A 17,913-nucleotide genomic window follows, 5' to 3' on the forward strand; every position below is an offset into this window, starting at 1 on the left:
ATTTTGACACATTTTTGGGACCATTACAGTGGGAAAAATGGCAATTACAGTGTTACTGTTTTACTAGTGTGGGGGCAATGTTGGCTATGGCTATTAATAATAGCCATAGCCAACATTGCCCCCACACTAGTAAAACAGTAACACTGTAATTGCCATTTTTCCCACTGTAATAGTCATAGCCAACATTGCCCCCACACTAGTAAACAGTAACACTGTGTGTATAGCCATTTTGTCCCACTGATTACAGTGGGAAAAATGGCTATACACACAGTGTTACTGTTTACTAGTGTGGGGGCAATGTTGGCTATGACTATTATTACAGTGGCAAAAATAGGATTTTTTGTACTCACCGTAAAATCCTTTTCTCTGAAGTCCATGGACGGACACAGCTCCTTAAATCTTGACAAGTGGGTTATGTTCCCTGTTTACAGGAGAGGACTAGGCAGAAACATGTTAAATAGTTAAATACATGTTACATTAACAGAGTTGAACAGCCCCGCCCAGGGGGCGGTCCCTCCAGACATAACCCTCCTCACTGCAGCTTGCAGCCTCAGTTCGTAACAAGCAGTACAAACCTAAAAAGGAGGGGTGGGAGCTGTGTCCGTCCATGGACTTCAGAGAAAAGGATTTTACGGTGAGTACAAAAAATCCTATTTTCTCTTATCGTCCATGGACGGACACAGCTCCTTAAATCTTGACAAGTGGGACGTCCCCAAGCAGTGTCAAAAAACGAGGGGTGGGAAATATATCAGTAAAAACAATTTTAACTTCACCCCAAAACCAGCAGAGCTCCTCAACGGAGGAGGTGCAACTTTAAACAGCCGCCGGCAAAAACTAGCGGCTGAAAAAAACATAAGATGCACTCACAGCAACCATGTAAATTCTGGAAAAAGCGTGAACGGACGAGCAAATCGCCGCCTCGCACCCCTGTGAGACCGACGCATGATGTCGGGAAAAAAAAAAAACCCAGGAAGCACCAATTGCCCTGGTCGAAAGTGCCGTGACCGGAAAGGGGGGCCCGCCCTTAGGAGCATAGGCCTGTATGACGGCCTGCCCGATCCACCGAGAAATGGTGGTCGACGAGACCGCCAGGCCCTTTTGTGGACCAGACACCGACACAAAGGAGAGTCAGAAGCTCCGAAATGGAGCCGTAGTAGGCTGGTATACCCGCAAAGCGCGTACCACGCCTAAAGTATGAAAGGCCGAAACCTCCTTCGGAAGAAGGGAAGGTCGCGGGCGCACCATCACCTAATCCTTATGGGGGATCAAGCATGGCGGCTTGCAAGACAAGACCACCAACTCAGAAACCCCTCTAACAGAGGTAAAGGCCACTAAAGGGGCCACCTTCTGAGATAGTGTCAAGAGAAAATCTCTCTGATGTTTCCAAAAGGAAGGTTCCTGAAGAACCGAGAGCACCAGAGTCAAAACTCATGGGGGAAGAGATGGGCCAAGAGGGGAAAGTATATGACAAACCCCTTGCACACAAAAAAAGGGGACCCACCAGGGAACGGGCCGCAAAAAGGCCACTAAAAGAACACAGCCAAGGCTGAAATCTGCCCCCAAACGGTGCTTTAAGCAATTTTTTGATCCAATCCAAGCTTTAAAAACAGCAGGACCCTGGACATTGAAAGTACGCCCGTGGACGTCACTCCATCCCTTCGCACCAAGAGAGGTGCGACGGTAGATCCTCCGGAAGAAGACTACGGTGCCCTGTTGAGATGACCGAGTCAGACAGACCCTGGTCACCTAAAGTCTGGCTTCCAATAACCATGTTAAGCAAGTCAGTGACTGTACAACAGGAGGAAGTATGGGACCTTGAGACAGGAACCTCCTGCCCTGGCAATCGCCAGGGTGCCTCCGCTACCAGGCGCCCGATATCAGCGTACCAAGGACGCCGAGATTAATCTGGAGCGATTAGAATCATCGGGATCTCCTCAGCATCCACTCTGTGGAGCGGCCGAGGAAGCAACTACCATGGAGGAATGGCAAAAAATCACCGATACAGACAACACAGGGCCACCAGCGCGACTGACGCGTCTGTACAAGATCACTAGACCTGGCCACTAACTGACACCCTTGCGGCGGAGACAAGCTGCCAGGAGATCCATGCCATGTGAGGTTCACCTCCTGCAAGGGAGCCGAAACACCCCAAGCACAAAGACCAGTCGCCCTGGTCCAGCATCTGGCGACTCCAGTAGTCTGCCTGCCGGCATACCTGATGGTAGACTGAAGCCACGGCCGTGGCGTTGTCCGGCTGAAACCAGATTGGTCGACCACAAGGAGAAGCATAGCCTGATCGCCTAAAATAGTAGGACAATGAACAGTAGACAGCACCTGGTATTCCCAGGCGGTCTTCCACCAGGCACTAGCCAGGCCCGACCCTGGGTAGCTACCGAGACCAGACACATTCAAGGAGGTGTGGTCATAGGTCCCGCAAGTCCAGCGACTCAGGGCCGACTGGACCCCCCAGTTTTGTGAACCTCCAGGTTCACAACCCGTGAGCTGGCATTCGTCGTAAACACCGACCACTGGAAGGAAGGAACAACTTCCCGGACCGAAGAGTCGGGAATCTCTGTCACCAACTCAGAGAGACTCTGACTAGGTGGCGCACAGGAATCTAATGATTTCAGAGACAAGAGATTTTTACCACCTGGACAGTAGTTCCACTGGAAAACCAGGGTGTGGAACTGGGCATACAGTACCACCTTGAAGGAGGCTACCCACAGACCCTGAACCAGCAGGCGCCCGGAGAGAAGACCGATTGCGTGATGCCAATACCTTCTCCGCAGACTGAAGAGTCTGCAATTTCTCCAGGGGAAGAAGGACCTTTGCCACTGAGGAGTCTGGATCAACACTAGATACTCCAACGCTGAGTCGGAACCTAGCATGCCCATAATTTGAACCCTGGGTCGCACACATGTAGGGCAGGCTTGCTGCCACTGAGCTACACTTTCTGGCCTAAACGTTTAACATCCACCCGAATCTTCGGAGGGTCTGAATGGGAATAACCCATCCACTAGGTCGGAGACAGAAGCTGCTCTCAGAAGAAAGTCGTCAAAGTAGCCAATGAGGCAAAGCCTCGCTGTCCCAACAAAATTCAAATAAGTGCGAGCTCCTAGCTGAAAACCCATGGTGCTGACGCCAGATCAAAAGGGAGGGCCACAGGCTGACAGAGACCCTTCTCTCATCACGAAGCACAGAAAAAAACACTGTGACATGTGCAAAACGGGACATGCATGTATGCGTCCCTGATGTCTGAGGACGTCAGGACATCCCCCGGATGAAGCGCAGCTACTCTCGTCCTGCAGGAAAGGTAAAATTACCTTGCAGCTTAGCAAATCCCACACTGCCCAAGGCAGACCGACGTGCCGGGAGGGGAAGACACAAGGACAGAACTTTGTTCTGTGGATAGGAGGAAACCCTATCTAGTACTCCGAAGAGACCACCTCGCAGACCCACTAGTCGGAGAGCAGGGAGGTTTCACTGAATTGTGAACCTGCAAGCCGCCCCTCCCACCTAGAGACAGGGAGGGAAGGCTATATACATTGGCAGGATTTGGGTGCCGGCGTGATCGGCTTATGCACCCAGGGACAGATTAGTCCCCCAGCTGGGCCTTTGACGCCCTGGGAGGGTTGCCCCTAAATAATACACACACATAGTGTGTATGTATATTATGTAGGTGTATGCACACATGTCTTTGGAGGAAACCGGAGTACCCGGAGGAAACCCACACAGACACAGGGAGCGACAATGCAAGCTCCAGGCAGATTGGCGTCAGTGTGCAGATTGGCGTCAGTGTGCAGATTCGAACCAATGACTCTTTTGCTGCCAAGTAATGGAGTTAAGCACTACACCACCGTGTGCATAAAACCATTCTGAAACAGACGCCCTGGATAACAAGGGCGCAGCATTCAATGAAGCATCACAGACCTATATGAGGCCCTGGACCAGCTGGTCCGCTAGGCTAATAACCTCAGGAGAGAGTCGGTGCTCCTCCACTGTCTGGTGCAAAATGCTCACTCTGTGAGTTGTATACAGCACTAGGGGTCAGGACTACTCCAAGATGGCCGCCGAGCGTTCAGAACGCGGCCACAGGAAAAAGGCCAGCACAATGTAAGCTGCGCCATAGCGTGGCTACGACAAAATGGGCGCCAATGGGAGTTTTCAATGTAATTGAAAAATCTCCCAAAAAATAGCGCCAGCGACCACTGAGACCCCAGTGTAGTGGCCACAATAGGCCGCAAGCCAGACCCCAGCATGGTAAACATGGAACGGGTCAGTACTTCGGATCTTCTATCAGTCAGATCCATACAAGTAGGGGTTCCCGCCCGGCGGTGAGGGACTACAAAAGCCCTCAGTGGCTTTTCTCATTCCGCATCTCAGAAATTATCAAAGAAGGGCACAGAAGGAAAAAACCTATACAGCGGTCTGATTTGTGTGATCCAAAAAAGACCGAGCCCTCAGCGGAAACCCAGCTGCACTATGCAGCTTAGGAGAGTCCCTTGCAGCAGTAAAAAGCGCACCCATAAATGCCTTATTCTGCCTTTTTTTTTTTTTTTTTAACTAGGTACCTAGTCCATGGCTCCATAACAGAGCATTCCCCAGGGGATAGCGGGGGAAGGGGGCACTCTTTTACCACCCGCCCGCAGTCCACCCCCACCCTGGCACAAACTGTGTCCAGGACTAACAATAAAAACTCTGTGGGAATCACAGGTGCTAACACCTGCTGCCACCACCAGCATGTGGGGAAGGACCCAGATACTGACTCCAATATTTACATATAGTGTGTATTATAATATGCACACCTGTCCATACAAATAGACAAAGGCTCCTAGAGCCCTATTCAGGGCCTCTCACCCACTTGCTGCGCTGACCAGGGGTAACCAGGGGACTCACCTCAGGAGGAGACTGCACAGCGCTGCCTGTGAGGAAAAGAACCGTGAGGTAACTTTTGCAGGGACCTGTGTTTAAACAGGAAAAGCCTCATAGGGCTGTTTTATTTAAGGATAAGACACAGATACAGCATAAAAAGCAAAACCATTACAGGTGTCACCAATCAGTCAGCGTCTGCTGAAGTATAATCATAAACATCTGTGCTCATCACAGGGCTTTTTACCACAGGAAAGCCCAATACAAAAAAAGAAAAAACACAGGCCAGATAACAGTCCCCTCAGGAAGGCCCCCTCCCCCCTGACAGCGGCAATGTTAGCAATGCAGCAAGGGAAAGGAGCAGGGAAGTAAGGGGAAGGGACCCCCGAACCCCAGGAATGCCCAGCTGTACCAACCCACCGAAGCAGGAGGGACTGTACTTACCCGTCCGAGCGAGGACTCGCTGACGCATTCCTGACAGACCTACAACCGCAATGGAGGTAGCTGTCGGCCCGGTCCACTGTGATTGAGGCAACACCACAGCTCAGTCATATGTGGACCTCGGAGCAAAGCTCACCGGCCACCTCAGGAGTCATGAGGTATGGCGTGGCAGACCAAGCCTCTTTGCAAAGGTGTGCCCACGCTTGCTGGTCGGACTGAGTAGACTACAAGGATCTATAATATCCAGCCTGTCTCTCAGCCAACAGTTGAAAGAAGATTCTTCAAGAAAAAGTAAAGTAAAATAAAATAAAATTTCTCCTCAGGGCGCTGGGCCCAAAGGGAGCCATACGTCCTTCTCCTTTGCTAGGCAGAACGAAACTGAGGCTGCAAGCTGCAGTGAGGAGGGTTATGTCTGGAGGGACCGCCCCCTGGGCGGGGCTGTTCAACTCTGTTAATGTAACATGTATTTAACTATTTAACATGTTTCTGCCTAGTCCTCTCCTGTAAACAGGGAACATAACCCACTTGTCAAGATTTAAGGAGCTGTGTCCGTCCATGGACGATAAGAGAAAATGGTAATTAAAGTGTTACTGTTTTACTAGACCGAGTACATCAGTACAGCGAGTTGGCTAATAAGCCATTAGCCAACTCACTGTACTGATGTACTCGGTCCGTCTCACTGTACTCAGGTTGCATGCAGAGTCAGCGGCGCAGCGCGCTCTTGCAAAATAGAAAAAATCCACGAGCAGAGGGAAGGGTGATGACGTCAGCGCGCACCGCCGCCGAGTGTACCAAGATGGCCGACCGCTCCGGAGCTAGGCCGAAGCCGCGGTCTTTCCTAAGGCCGCGGTGCGTTCCGCGGATCGCATACTGTGCCGATCCGAACAGGTTGACCCGTTCGGATCGCGGATCGGGCACGATCCGTTGCACCCCTAGTTTGAAAGCTTGGTTGAAAGCACAAGCAAATGTGACAATCACAAAATGCCTTAAAGCAGAACTAAAACTTCCACTGTTATTTACTGTGAACAGGTAGATTTTTTATCTCAGAAGAGACATGAAAATGTCTTTTGCAATGAAACACACCTACCTGACTGCTCACAGCGATCCCCAGCATGTAAACTGGGCTGCACATGCGCAGCTCAGATCAGCCAGTCCGATCCTTGTGTGCCAAAATGACAAGGCCCTGTGCAGGAGTGACGTCATCACATACCAGCATGAACAAGCCCATAAACACCCACAAACTAGCATGTGTCAGATAGAAGAGCATTCGCACAATAACCATTTTTGACAATAGGCTTTTTTTCCCCCCTAAAAACACACTTTTCTACTTGGCTTACAAAATGACTTGCATACCTTTGCATCTGGTTATTTAATGATGCTGGTCCATTCTGCATGTCACCCTGACCAAAATGACTATACTGCAGCTGCTCCTGAGGGAGCGAGGTTCCTGCTGTAGTCTGAGCTGCTGATGTGGGTGGCGATCTCACGGGACCTAACAAAACATAAAAAGATGCTAAGTGTCAGTTACAAGCAATGTTCCTTACACTAACCAACGCACTAAAAAGAAGAGTGATCTCTTTGGATCATATACTCATATTAAACCTGTACAATGGAAAAGTAAACTGTGCTTTTAGATCTCCGCAAGAACCACACAGTGCTTCTACAAGGGATACAAAACAAGCAACCTTTAGACCTCTTGCAGATGATACGCCTGTTTGAGCATCTACTTTTTCAGCCTGTTTTTGGTATGTATTTACATGCATTTTCGTGTATATGCAGTCACGCGTAATTTTGGTGCACGTGCATTAAACTTTATTCTCGTGTTCTTTTTCTGCACAATATGTAAATGAGCATTTGCGTGCATCAGGTATAAAGTACTGCCCAAAAAAAAATTATTTACTTTTTACTGAAGAATGCACGGCACACATGCACATTACAAATAATTGGCGGTATTTTAGCCCAGTTAAAAAAAAAAAAAAAAAAGTAATAAGGCTGCAATGATGGTGAGGTGGGCTGCAACGAGGGCACAGTAAGGCGGCAGTGATGGTGAGGCTGCAATGATGGTGAGGCTGCAATGATGGTGAGGCGGCAATAATGGGCACTGGTTTTTCAGGCGGCATAGAAGGATCCGGCCTTGGGGCGGCAAAGGGAGTAAATCCAGGCCTGGCTGGCTTTATTACATACCAAGAAAAAGCAAAAATATGTCGGATACATTTTCCACAGATTAATTCTATGCACTACAACAAAGACAGGTGTAACAATTACCTATATAATGAGAGTTAACAGGAGAAGAAGTGCCAGAGGTGAAAGAATCAGGAGACCCTTTTTGAGGGAACCCTGAATGCAAAGGGAAACCTGGAAATGCAAAGGAAAAAAAAGACAGAAAAGGCATTTAGGAAAGGAAAACCACAAGTTACAAAATAAAGCTTAGAGAAAAAAAAAATAAAAAAAATAAATAAAGATACTTTGATTGTCTCCATACTTTCTGATCTACAACGGTTTAAAAATGGTTTATGAAACAAACAAACATGAAAGAATACACAATTGAAGTACCTTGTGAAGGAATATGTTGTGGATAACCTTGCACAGGCCCATTATATCCTGGGTACTGAGGACCTCCTGGCCTTGGTTGACCTCCATAGACCGGTTGTTGAAACCCTCCAGGCTGAGGCTGCATGTAAGGAGTAGCTAAATGAGGTGGCTGGTTTACGTTCATCTTGTGTACATCCCCAGACTGATCCTGTACAAACAAAAAAGGTCAGTGGTGACATTCTTCACAGGTAAATGGCTCATTCAAAAAAAATATCAGAATCGTATGTGCTTTCTAAAGTTGATCATACATGTCAACATAAGGCTGAACCATTAAATCTCAAGTTTGACAAACACTTTAAGTCATCATGCTGTCCAAAAAGAGCTCTTAGGGCCAGATTCAGGTAGGGAGCACGTATTTGTTTGCGGGCGTAACGTATCCTATTTACATTACGCCTCCGCAACTTTGACAGGCAAGTGCAGTATTCTCAAAGCAAAGTTGCGGCGGCGTAGCGTAAATAGTTCGGCGTAAGCCCGCCTAATTCAAATGTGGAAGATGTGGGCGTGTTTTATGTAAATTTATTGTGACCCCACGTAAATGACGCTTTTTCCGAACGGCGCATGCGCCGTCCGTGAAAGTATCCCAGTGCGCATGCTCCAAATTAACACGCAAAAAGCCAAGGCTTTCGACGTGAACGTAAATTACGTCCAGCCCTATTCGCAAACGACGGAAAATTCTACGCTGGCACGACGTCCATACTTAACATTGGCTGCGCCTCATATAGCAGGGGTAACTTTACGCCGGAAAAAGCCTAATGTAAATGGCGTATCTGTACTGCGACGGCCGGGGGTACGTTCGTGAATAGGCGTATCTAGCTGATTTACATATTCTAGGTGTAAATCAGCGTACATGCCCCTAGCGGCCAGCGTAAATATGCAGTTAAGATACGACGGCATAGGAGACTTACGCTGGTCGTATCTTAAACAAATTCTGGCGTATCTGATTCTTTGAATCAGGCGCCAAGATACGACGCCTCACACTCAGATACGACGTCGTATCTGGAGATACACCGTCGTATCTCCTACCTGAATCTGGCCCTCAATGTCCCCAGGAAAGCACTTCATTACTTGTAAAAAATAAAAATAATAATAATATATAAAATGCCATAAATCTATCCCCTATTTTGTAGACGTTATAACTTTTGCGCAACCCAATCAATTTTACAAAAAATATGTAGAATACATATCGGTCTAAGCTGATGAATAAAATAGTTTTTATATATATATATTTTTTTGATATTTATTATAGCAAAACCTTTTTTTTTTAAATTCTCACTCTTTGTTTATAGCGCAAAATATAAAAATCGTATAGGTGATCAAATACCACCAAAATAAAGCTCTATTTGTGAAAAAAAAAAAAAAAAAAAAAAAAACGAACATCAATTTTGCTTGGGTACAGCATCGCATGACCGCGCAATTGTCAGTTAAATCGACGCAGTGCTGTATCGCAAAAAATAGCCTAGTCATTAAGGGAGCAAATCCTTATGGGGCTGATGAGGTTAAAGAATAACTAAAAGGCAAAACTTCCCCCCCTATTTTGGATAGATTGAAGAGGGATTAGAACACCTGCCAGTTTTTATTGCCGTCTGTGTCCCTGATAGTGAGATTCGTCCTCTGTATTTGTTTTGCTTACCATCATCATTGAAAAGTTAATTAAAATCACAAATTTTTGTTTGACCCCAGAGAAGAGGGTAAATCTTCCAAAAGGGATTGGGGGGGGTCCCCCCAAGAGATACCTTTAATTAGCAGACATTTCCTCCGTGAGCGTGCCCGCAGACTCAATGTCTGCCGGGGGCCGTGGCAGAATGGGGAGATGCCTATGTATACAACATGACAGGTATTTACTGCTCCCTGTCATCTGGAGCAGTGATCTGTCATGTTGTAGTGAGCCCATCCCCCCCCCTATAGTTAGAACACAGTGCGGGAACACAGTTAACCCCTTGATCGCTTCCTAGTAGGGTTGTCCTGATACCACTTTTTTTAAGACCGAGTACAAGTACCGATACTTTTTTTCAAGTACTCGCCGAATACCGATACTTTTTTTTAATCTCATGTGACAGCGGCACATGTGTCAGTATGTTTTTTTTTATCTTTAACAATTTATTTTTAAATGTTTTTTTATTTTTAATACTTTCTTTTTTTTTAATGGGCGGGGGGGGGGGGGGGGGGACACCGTGTCAGTGTTTTTTTTTTCTTTAAATTTATTTATTTATTTTCTACAATCATTTTTTTTTATTCTTTTGTTTTTTTATTCTTTTATTTATTTTTTCAGCCCTGTTGGGGGGGCTTTGGTGAGATATCAGGGGTCTTAACATACCTCTGACATCTTCCCTTTGAGACAGGGAAAGGGACTAGGGACACATGTCCCCCTGACCCTTTCTTAGCAGCATCAGCTGCGCTGAAAATGAATGGAGTGAAGACAGCGTCTTCTCTTCATTCATAAACTGAAACATTTGTAAACACAGGTTACAATGTTTCAGTTATGTGAATGGACAGAGTCAGTTATCACTGACTCTGTCCATTCGGAGCAGTAAGGAGCCAGATTTACCGGCTCCTACCCCGCTCTCCATCCTGACATTTCCAGGGGGTGGAGGAGGAGCACCGAAGGGGAGAGAAACACGGTGGCATACACGGGATACACACGGCAGGATACACGGGGGCTTTCAGCTGCTTTAAAATCAGCGGTGATCGGTGCTTGTAACTTCCCCACACACTGATCACCGCTGACAGTACAAGTATCGGGTGAAGCATCGGCAGCATTTGCCCGAGTACAAGTACTCGGGCAAATGCTTGGCAACGGTCCCGATACTCGTATCGGTATCGGGACAACCCTACTATCTGTCCTTACTAGCACAGTACCTATCTGACCTTGGCAACAATTTCAGAAAGCAGATCAGTGGTTTTCAGCACCAGAATTCTGCGATTTTTGGCATTGGGGCCCCTTTTGGCTCCTGCAAAATAATTTACTTTAGCTTTAAATGTCAATAAGGGGGAAAAGCTGAACCAAGCTTTAAAAAGGGAAATCTATAATAAATCAGGAACTACAAATGCTGACCTTGTTTTCTAAAAATGTGTGTTCCTTGGTTGTCATGCTTAAGGACATTTCTGTTTTGGCGTAGAAACTTTCAAAGAATTGAAATCAGGGAGGCCATCAGCCAGGAAACTAGCTTTTTCAAAAGGTGGTCAGAATTGCTGTGATTTCAAAACACTCTGCTCTGCTTTTATTGGCACCTAAAAATGCAGTGCAATTCTAGCGTGATAAATCACGCTTACATTTTGGCAAACCACAATGTTCGTTGCCCAAAAAAGGATCCTGGAAGCGCCAAGCTTCGCGCAACAATCGCAGCAACCACACTACAATTTTAGGTGCTATTAATATGAATTATAAATCAAAAATTGATAAGGTATTTGTCTGAATTTGCCCAATGACACAATTGCCCCACCCACACATGTAAGGTCCATGCACACACTGCTTTTACAGGAGCTTTGTATTTTGCCTGTAAGAGCAGCTCAATGTTATCCTATGTGTATGCACATTAGGACGATTACAGGCATTTTTTATGTTCAGTGTTTAGGCTCAGTTCACACTACTGCGACATGTCAAATGCAATGTTTCCCTATGAGAGCCGTCTTAACTGATACTACACAAGTCGCTCCGACTTTAGAAAAGGTTCTTGCACTTTGGTCTGACGATTTCAGCACTTGTACAGGCTCCTAAATAGCATCAGAGTCGGAATCTCACCCATGCGATCCGATTCCTGTCTGAATTCACAGTTCGCACTGCGATCTGTGAACCGTCGTGGAGGCGTCATTAACATTGTATTGATTCCCGTATCGGTTCACAGAAGGCAGTGTGAACTGACTGCGGGGGAGAAGTGATGCAGGAACCCGCACTGGAATTGCGCTGGCTCCTGCATCGCTACAGTGTGAACCCAGGCTTAATGTTGATGGGGAAATCCCTCCCGCTGAGCCTATTTTGACAGCAGGGGCATTTCCCCACCATCAGAATATATTCATCAGCACCAGCGGCGCTGATCAAGAGAACGTTTCCACTTTTTTGCTGGTTGTGCACAGATTATTGATAGATTGACTTATGTACAACCCACCTGCCCATACTTAGAATGAAATTTGTCCGGTCCCTGCTGAACATCGATCCATGTATGGGCAGCTTAAAGCGGGATTCCACTCGCAATTTTTTTTTAAGTTAGCAGCTAACAGTGTAGCTGCTGACTTTTAATAAGGACATTTACATGTCCTAGTCACACGCGATGTCAGTCCCCCAACGGCGATCGCTGATGATCGCTCTGTCCTGGCGCCTGCACGTTTCCTACTGCGCAGGCGTGACTCGCACAGCGCTTTGTGAATGGGCGGCTGCCTCCTGGGATACACACAGTTCCCAGAAGGCATCGCGGCTCGTTCACAAGAAAACACAGCGACGTAGGGTGAGCCAGAAGATCCACCGCGGTGGAAGAAGAGGCAGAAGAGCTACTTCCGCATAGCAACCGCTCTTTCAGGTGAGTATAAAAAACATATATATTTTTTTTTTTTTTTTAAGATTTTTAGGCAAAAAAAAATAAAAAGAAGAAGGTGGAACGCCACTTTAAGCAAGAATGCAGTTAGCATAAAAAAAATAATAAAGTACTGCTAGGTCTGCTCTAAGTATTAACAAATACCCAAAATCAGAAGCGGTAAACCCTTGCAAGTTTAATTTATTATTGCATGTATGAGAGATTTCCCTTCACTTGCTGTCCCAAAGACACAGTAGTAAGTGAGAAGAATTCCCCTTCAGACAGTGCAAACCTTATCACCGTGGCTCAGCACACAATCTAAATAAACTTGCCATCAGGCAGAGATGAAGCATTTATTCAAAAAGAGACAGAGGGTCAGATCCACGTACCTCGGCGTAAATATAAGCGGGCGTAGCGTATCTCAGATACACTACGCCGCAACTTAGTGCGGAGGTTCCTTATCCACAAAGAATTTGCACCGTAAGTTACGGCGGCGTAGTGTAAATGTGTCGGCGTAAGGGTGCGGAATTCAAATGACAAAGATGTGGGCGTGTTTTATGTTAATTCAACTTGACCCCACGTAAATTACGTTTTTTTTACGGCGCATGCGCCGTCCGTGGGGGTATCCCAGTGCGCATGCTCGAAATCACGTTGCAAATAGTCAATGCTTTCGACGTGAACGTAATTTACGCAAAGCCCTATTCGCGAACGTTTTACGCAAACAACGTAAAATTGTACGCTGGCCCAACGTCCATACTTAACATTGCGTACGCCTCATAGACCCAGGGGTAATGTTATGTCGAAAAAAGCCTTGCGTAAACGACGTAAAAAAATGCACCGGCCGGACGTTTTGAGAATCGGCGTATCTAGCTAATTTGCATACTCTACGCGGAAATCAACAGAAGCGCCACCTAGCGGCCAGCGTGAATATGCACCTAAGATCCGACGGCGTACTAAGACGTACGTCAGTCGGATCTAGCCCCCATTCAGGCGTATCTTGTTTTGTGGATACAAAACAAAGATACGCCGGAGCATCCTAGAAGTTACGCGGCGTATCGATAGATACGCCGACGTAACCTCTTTGTGGATCTGGCCCAGAATCTTTTACAATAAAAGCATTCTTTACTCCAAGCTTTGGCTTAACGTTACTATAGATCTGAGTCCAAAGCCTCAAAGAAGTCCAATAACTTCCCATGATAAAGGGGAGAAAAGAACTAAATTCTATCTGTGACATGGAAGACACAAGTCCCTCCATCACAATGAAAACATTTTGTGCTACCTGGTACCCTTGGCGACTGACTGTTCCATTGGCGATGCCAATACAACAGCTCCATGGCCTATAAAATGCCCTGAAACCATTTCCGGACCACACAGACTATTCTATTCTTTACCAGCAACAGAATGTCCTGGAAGCCCAAGAGAGCCTCCATAATAATAAAGTCTCGTACATATGGTGTGTACTATACAGCGTGTGAGGGCCGTGTTTACCTGCATGGGGTTGTACAGGTGTTCCATGCATCCCCATTAGTGTCAGTTGGGACACAAATGCTGCACAGACGACACAGGTGGTGCCCCCAGATTGACATCCGTGTGGGTGGGTGACCGCAAATGCCCTGTCTGTGGTCAGGCCGTGCATCCACACCAACACAGATGTCAAATTGGGAGCAGCGGCTGTATCTGTGCAGCCTTTGTGTCCCAACTGACACCAATGGGACTTCCTGCATGGGGATGCACAGCACACCTCTACATCCCCATGCAGGTAAACACGGCCCTTGTATGGACATACGCTGCAGTACACTTCATTGAAAAGGGTAGCAAAAAAAATACAAACACATTACCCGAGACAAATTCTATCATAACCCGCCGCCAGTGTCCTTAGCAACCATTAAAGTATAACTAAAAGGCAAAACTTTTTTTAGTTTTGGGTGTAGTGGAGAGGGATTAGAACAAGGGTGCCCAACCAGTGGCCCGCGACCTCCTGCTCTGAGATGGCGGGTTGGCATAAGCCAGTGGTTCATGTATAGCGCCAACTCCTGTCACAGGCGGAGTGATACCAAATGCTCTCTGCCTGGGGCATCAACAGCTGGCGATACCTGAATGAAAGACTGTTATTAAAGTTAAGTTAAATACTAAAATCTCAGGGTATATACGGGCATATCTGTTCTGTAGTGGTTACTGGGCTGCTTTCAAACTGATCCGCAGGTGCAGGGCAGAACACCAGCGGGTTACCCGCACTGAGCCATAGACTTCTATTACCTGAGGGTTGGTGCCCTTCAGAAAGTGCACCACACATGCAGCATATAATTGAAGTCTATGGCAAAGAGCTAACCTGCAAGAAAGCCACAAATGTACTGCGCTGCACCCTCCGTGTGGGTAAACCGCAGCTCATCAATGTGTAAGCAGCCTTAGGCCCCTTTGACACGGTTAGTCCGACCCAATCGGACCCTCCGCTCACTGCTATTGAGCCAAAGATGTAAACGGGACTTGTGGCCGTCTACAAAAAAAATAAACAGAAGGGGGGGATCCGTCCCCTTCCATCTGGGCAGATCGGAGGGCCAATAGAGTAGAGTGGTCTGTGTCTCTGTCTGCTCTGCAAATGCAGAGTGGACACTTACCTGTCATCTGCCCGCTCCGCTTATTGTGGCCCATGACCGGTTGCCAAGTCGCTTAAGTGACCCTCGCTCTTCAAAAGGTTGGACACCCCTGCATTAGAACATAGATCTTTTTTTTGCTGTTGGGAGATTCACTCTCGCTATTTGTCTTGTTTACCATTATCAAAAGTGAAAGTGAAAGAATAACCGCAAATTCTGCATGAAAAGCGATTTAAAAGCGAAAAAACAGGAGTTTTTAACAATTTTTTTTGGGGGGGGGGGGGGGGGTTTAAACCCAAGTGCAGCTTAAACAGCGCCACTAAAACGAGCGGCGCCTTAGCCCTAACGGCCGGAGCCTTCAGTGTGAAAGCGGTCCAAGACTAATATAATCACACCTCAGGAGAATACAACAAAGTAACCAGGCCACCTGACAGGACAACATAGGGATGGCAATAAAGCAAACTATGCCCAAACCTCACCACACACACGTGATAATCTGATTGTACAATCTCTTTTAGTTCCAACAATAAAAAAGTAAACGTAAGGACCTCTGCCTAATTGGATAGATTAGGTAGGTCATTATTCTACATAGTTTTAGTAAATGACAAGTTGATATTGTCAGGTGCATAATGACCCTAAGGGCTCTTTCACACGTCCGTTCGTCCGTTTTTTGGACGTCCGTTAACGGACCGCAATGCTTTCCTATGGGTTAGCGTCCGTTAGCGGATGAGCATCCGCTAACGTCCGTTAGCATTCGTCTCCGTTAAGCTCCTTTTTTTGAACTGAAGAAAACCCTATTTTTCTTCCGTCAAAAAAACGGAACGGACGAAAAACGGATGTTAGCGGACGATCCGGTTACCATCCCATCCGCTAACATCCGTTTTTCATCAAAATATGTAAAAAGCCCCCCCCCCCCCCAAAAAAAAACGGACGTTAACGGACAAAAAAACGGATCGGAAACGGATGTAAACGGACGAAAAAACGGATCAACTGATGAAAAAAAAAGATCTAAAAAAACTGAGCGGACGTGTGAAAGAGCGCTAGATGCTGCCACACTTATGCGATCCAAAAAGCATAGAGATGCATGTCATCTAAAAAAGCATTATTTCCAAGGAAGGGTGCGATTCTAATCTAGTTAAGAAAAACAAAAGTGGGGGGGGGGGGGCAGGTGTCCCGTGCGAGTTTAGGCCGAGATGCGATGCCATCTTCATCTCCAGTTATGCCCAGTGCCATCAGAAATCCCATCAGATTCGCACATGTCACAACAGAGACTGGACTGTCAAATCGCATCGGATTCGCATCAGTGTGAACCGGGACTAAGGGCCGTGATGTGGGAACCCAGCGAATCCACTGAGGGTTCCCGCATCCCAAATCAGTTCGCCAATAGCAGTGCGAACTGCAAACTAGGACAGGAGTCAGATGGCATGGATGTGAACTCCCATGCAATCCGATTCTGCTGCGGACAAAAATAAAAGGGGGTCCTGTGCGAGTTTGATGCAAATACAGCCATACGATCTTCATGGCTGAAAATCGCATCGCACAGAGATCACATGTTATTTGCATTGCAGTGCGAATCACATCTGATCTGAAGAATCGCACCAGTGAGAACCGGCCCTAAGGCAGATTTTGCACTCTCCGGGTTTAGTAAATAACCCAAACAGGGTCAAGGGTCACCATACATGTTACAATCAACTTTTGATGTACCAATACTATGTAATAGGATGACCTACCTAACGAAGGTAGATCATAGATTGTATCATGTATGGGAGACTATTAGACAAGTGAAGCCGGATGAGCAGGCAATGTTATAATCTCCCCCCAGTGTAGATCATAGATTGGGGGGGGGGGGGGGTAAAGGTTACATGGGAAGTATAGTAAACTTGTCAGTGGAGTGATCGGGCGATCAGGGCACAGGTCATACACCTGTCATGTCAGGCCTGTATGTATTGTAGGTCTGTGGCCTCCCTACTCGAGCAGTGACACAGTCCTGTGACATGCAGCACTAGGAAGGCCTCCGCTATGCCCCCTCTGTACCCAGCACCAGGCCGGAGTCCCGCTCCCCGCACCTCCCTTCACACTGCGCCTCCACACCCGCTCACCTCCTTCCGTTCCGGCTTCTTCACACACTTCCCTGTCCGCTTCCACCAAGCGTCGTCTCCAGTTCCTAGCGGAAATGACGTTCTGTTTCACCCACTGGAGAGCTTCGGCTTGTCAGGCTCTGCCACGTCCACACTCCGCCCAACCAGGGAGAGCGGCCTCAGGAGGAGCAGTGAGCATGTGCAGAGGACGCAGTCAGCTGGGAAAAGTGCTGCCATCTTTGTCATGGGCATGGAGAGTATATGCAAATATAAACATCTGCATTTTAGACTTCACCTACTTCAATACCGGGTAGTTTCACCCCCCCCTTCCTGCCCAGGCCAATTGTCAGCTTTCAGCGCTGTCACACTTCGAATACCCAAATTGAATTTGTATCATTTGTTTGAGACAGAGCTTTCTTTTGGTGGCATTTAATCATGGCAGGGTTTTTTATTTTTGTTTTTCTTAGTTTCTGTTACAATATTTTCTAAATAAGTTGTTTTTCTCCTTCACTGATGAGCCCGCACTGATAGGCGGCACTGATGAGGAGGTACTGATGGGCACTGACAGGTACACTAATGGGCACTGAAAGGTGGCACTGATTGGCAGCAATGATAGGCACTGATTGGCAGCACTGATGTACACTGATTGGCATCAGTGGTGGGCACTAGTAAGCATCACTGGTGGGCACTGACAGGCATTACTGATGGGGAAGATCTCCCCTGTGGGAAAGCCGCTTATCGCCTCTCCTCACACAATGTCAGTGTGAGGAGTAGGGATGAGCCAAACACCCCCGGGTTCGTGTCGCAGGAAAACTTGCGAACAAGCAAAAAATGTGT

General features: G+C 47.0%; 1 protein-coding gene across 6 annotated transcripts in view; it reads right to left on the reverse strand.

Annotated features, from left to right (window-relative positions):
* Positions 1-17,251, reverse strand: part of SEC24C (SEC24 homolog C, COPII coat complex component) — an 85,244-nt gene extending 67,993 nt beyond the window's left edge. For 2 of the 6 annotated variants that reach the window (XM_040320451.1, XM_040320449.1), the window contains exons 1-4: positions 17,098-17,250; positions 7,864-8,050; positions 7,576-7,665; positions 6,664-6,802 (exon numbers count right to left, since the gene is read on the reverse strand). In XM_040320451.1, the coding sequence (XP_040176385.1) occupies positions 6,664-6,802; positions 7,576-7,665; positions 7,864-8,026 (392 nt within the window). In that variant the 5' untranslated portion in view covers positions 8,027-8,050; positions 17,098-17,250. Of the gene's footprint in view, positions 1-6,663; positions 6,803-7,575; positions 7,666-7,863; positions 8,051-17,097 lie in introns of all 6 variants that reach the window. The other 4 variants (XM_040320450.1, XM_040320452.1, XM_040320453.1 and 1 more) reach the window with 4 other exon arrangements.
* Positions 17,252-17,913: the final 662 nt, after the last annotated feature.

The sequence above is a fragment of the Rana temporaria genome, chromosome 8 (assembly GCF_905171775.1).
Source record: "Rana temporaria chromosome 8, aRanTem1.1, whole genome shotgun sequence".
NCBI lineage: Eukaryota > Metazoa > Chordata > Amphibia > Anura > Ranidae > Rana > Rana temporaria.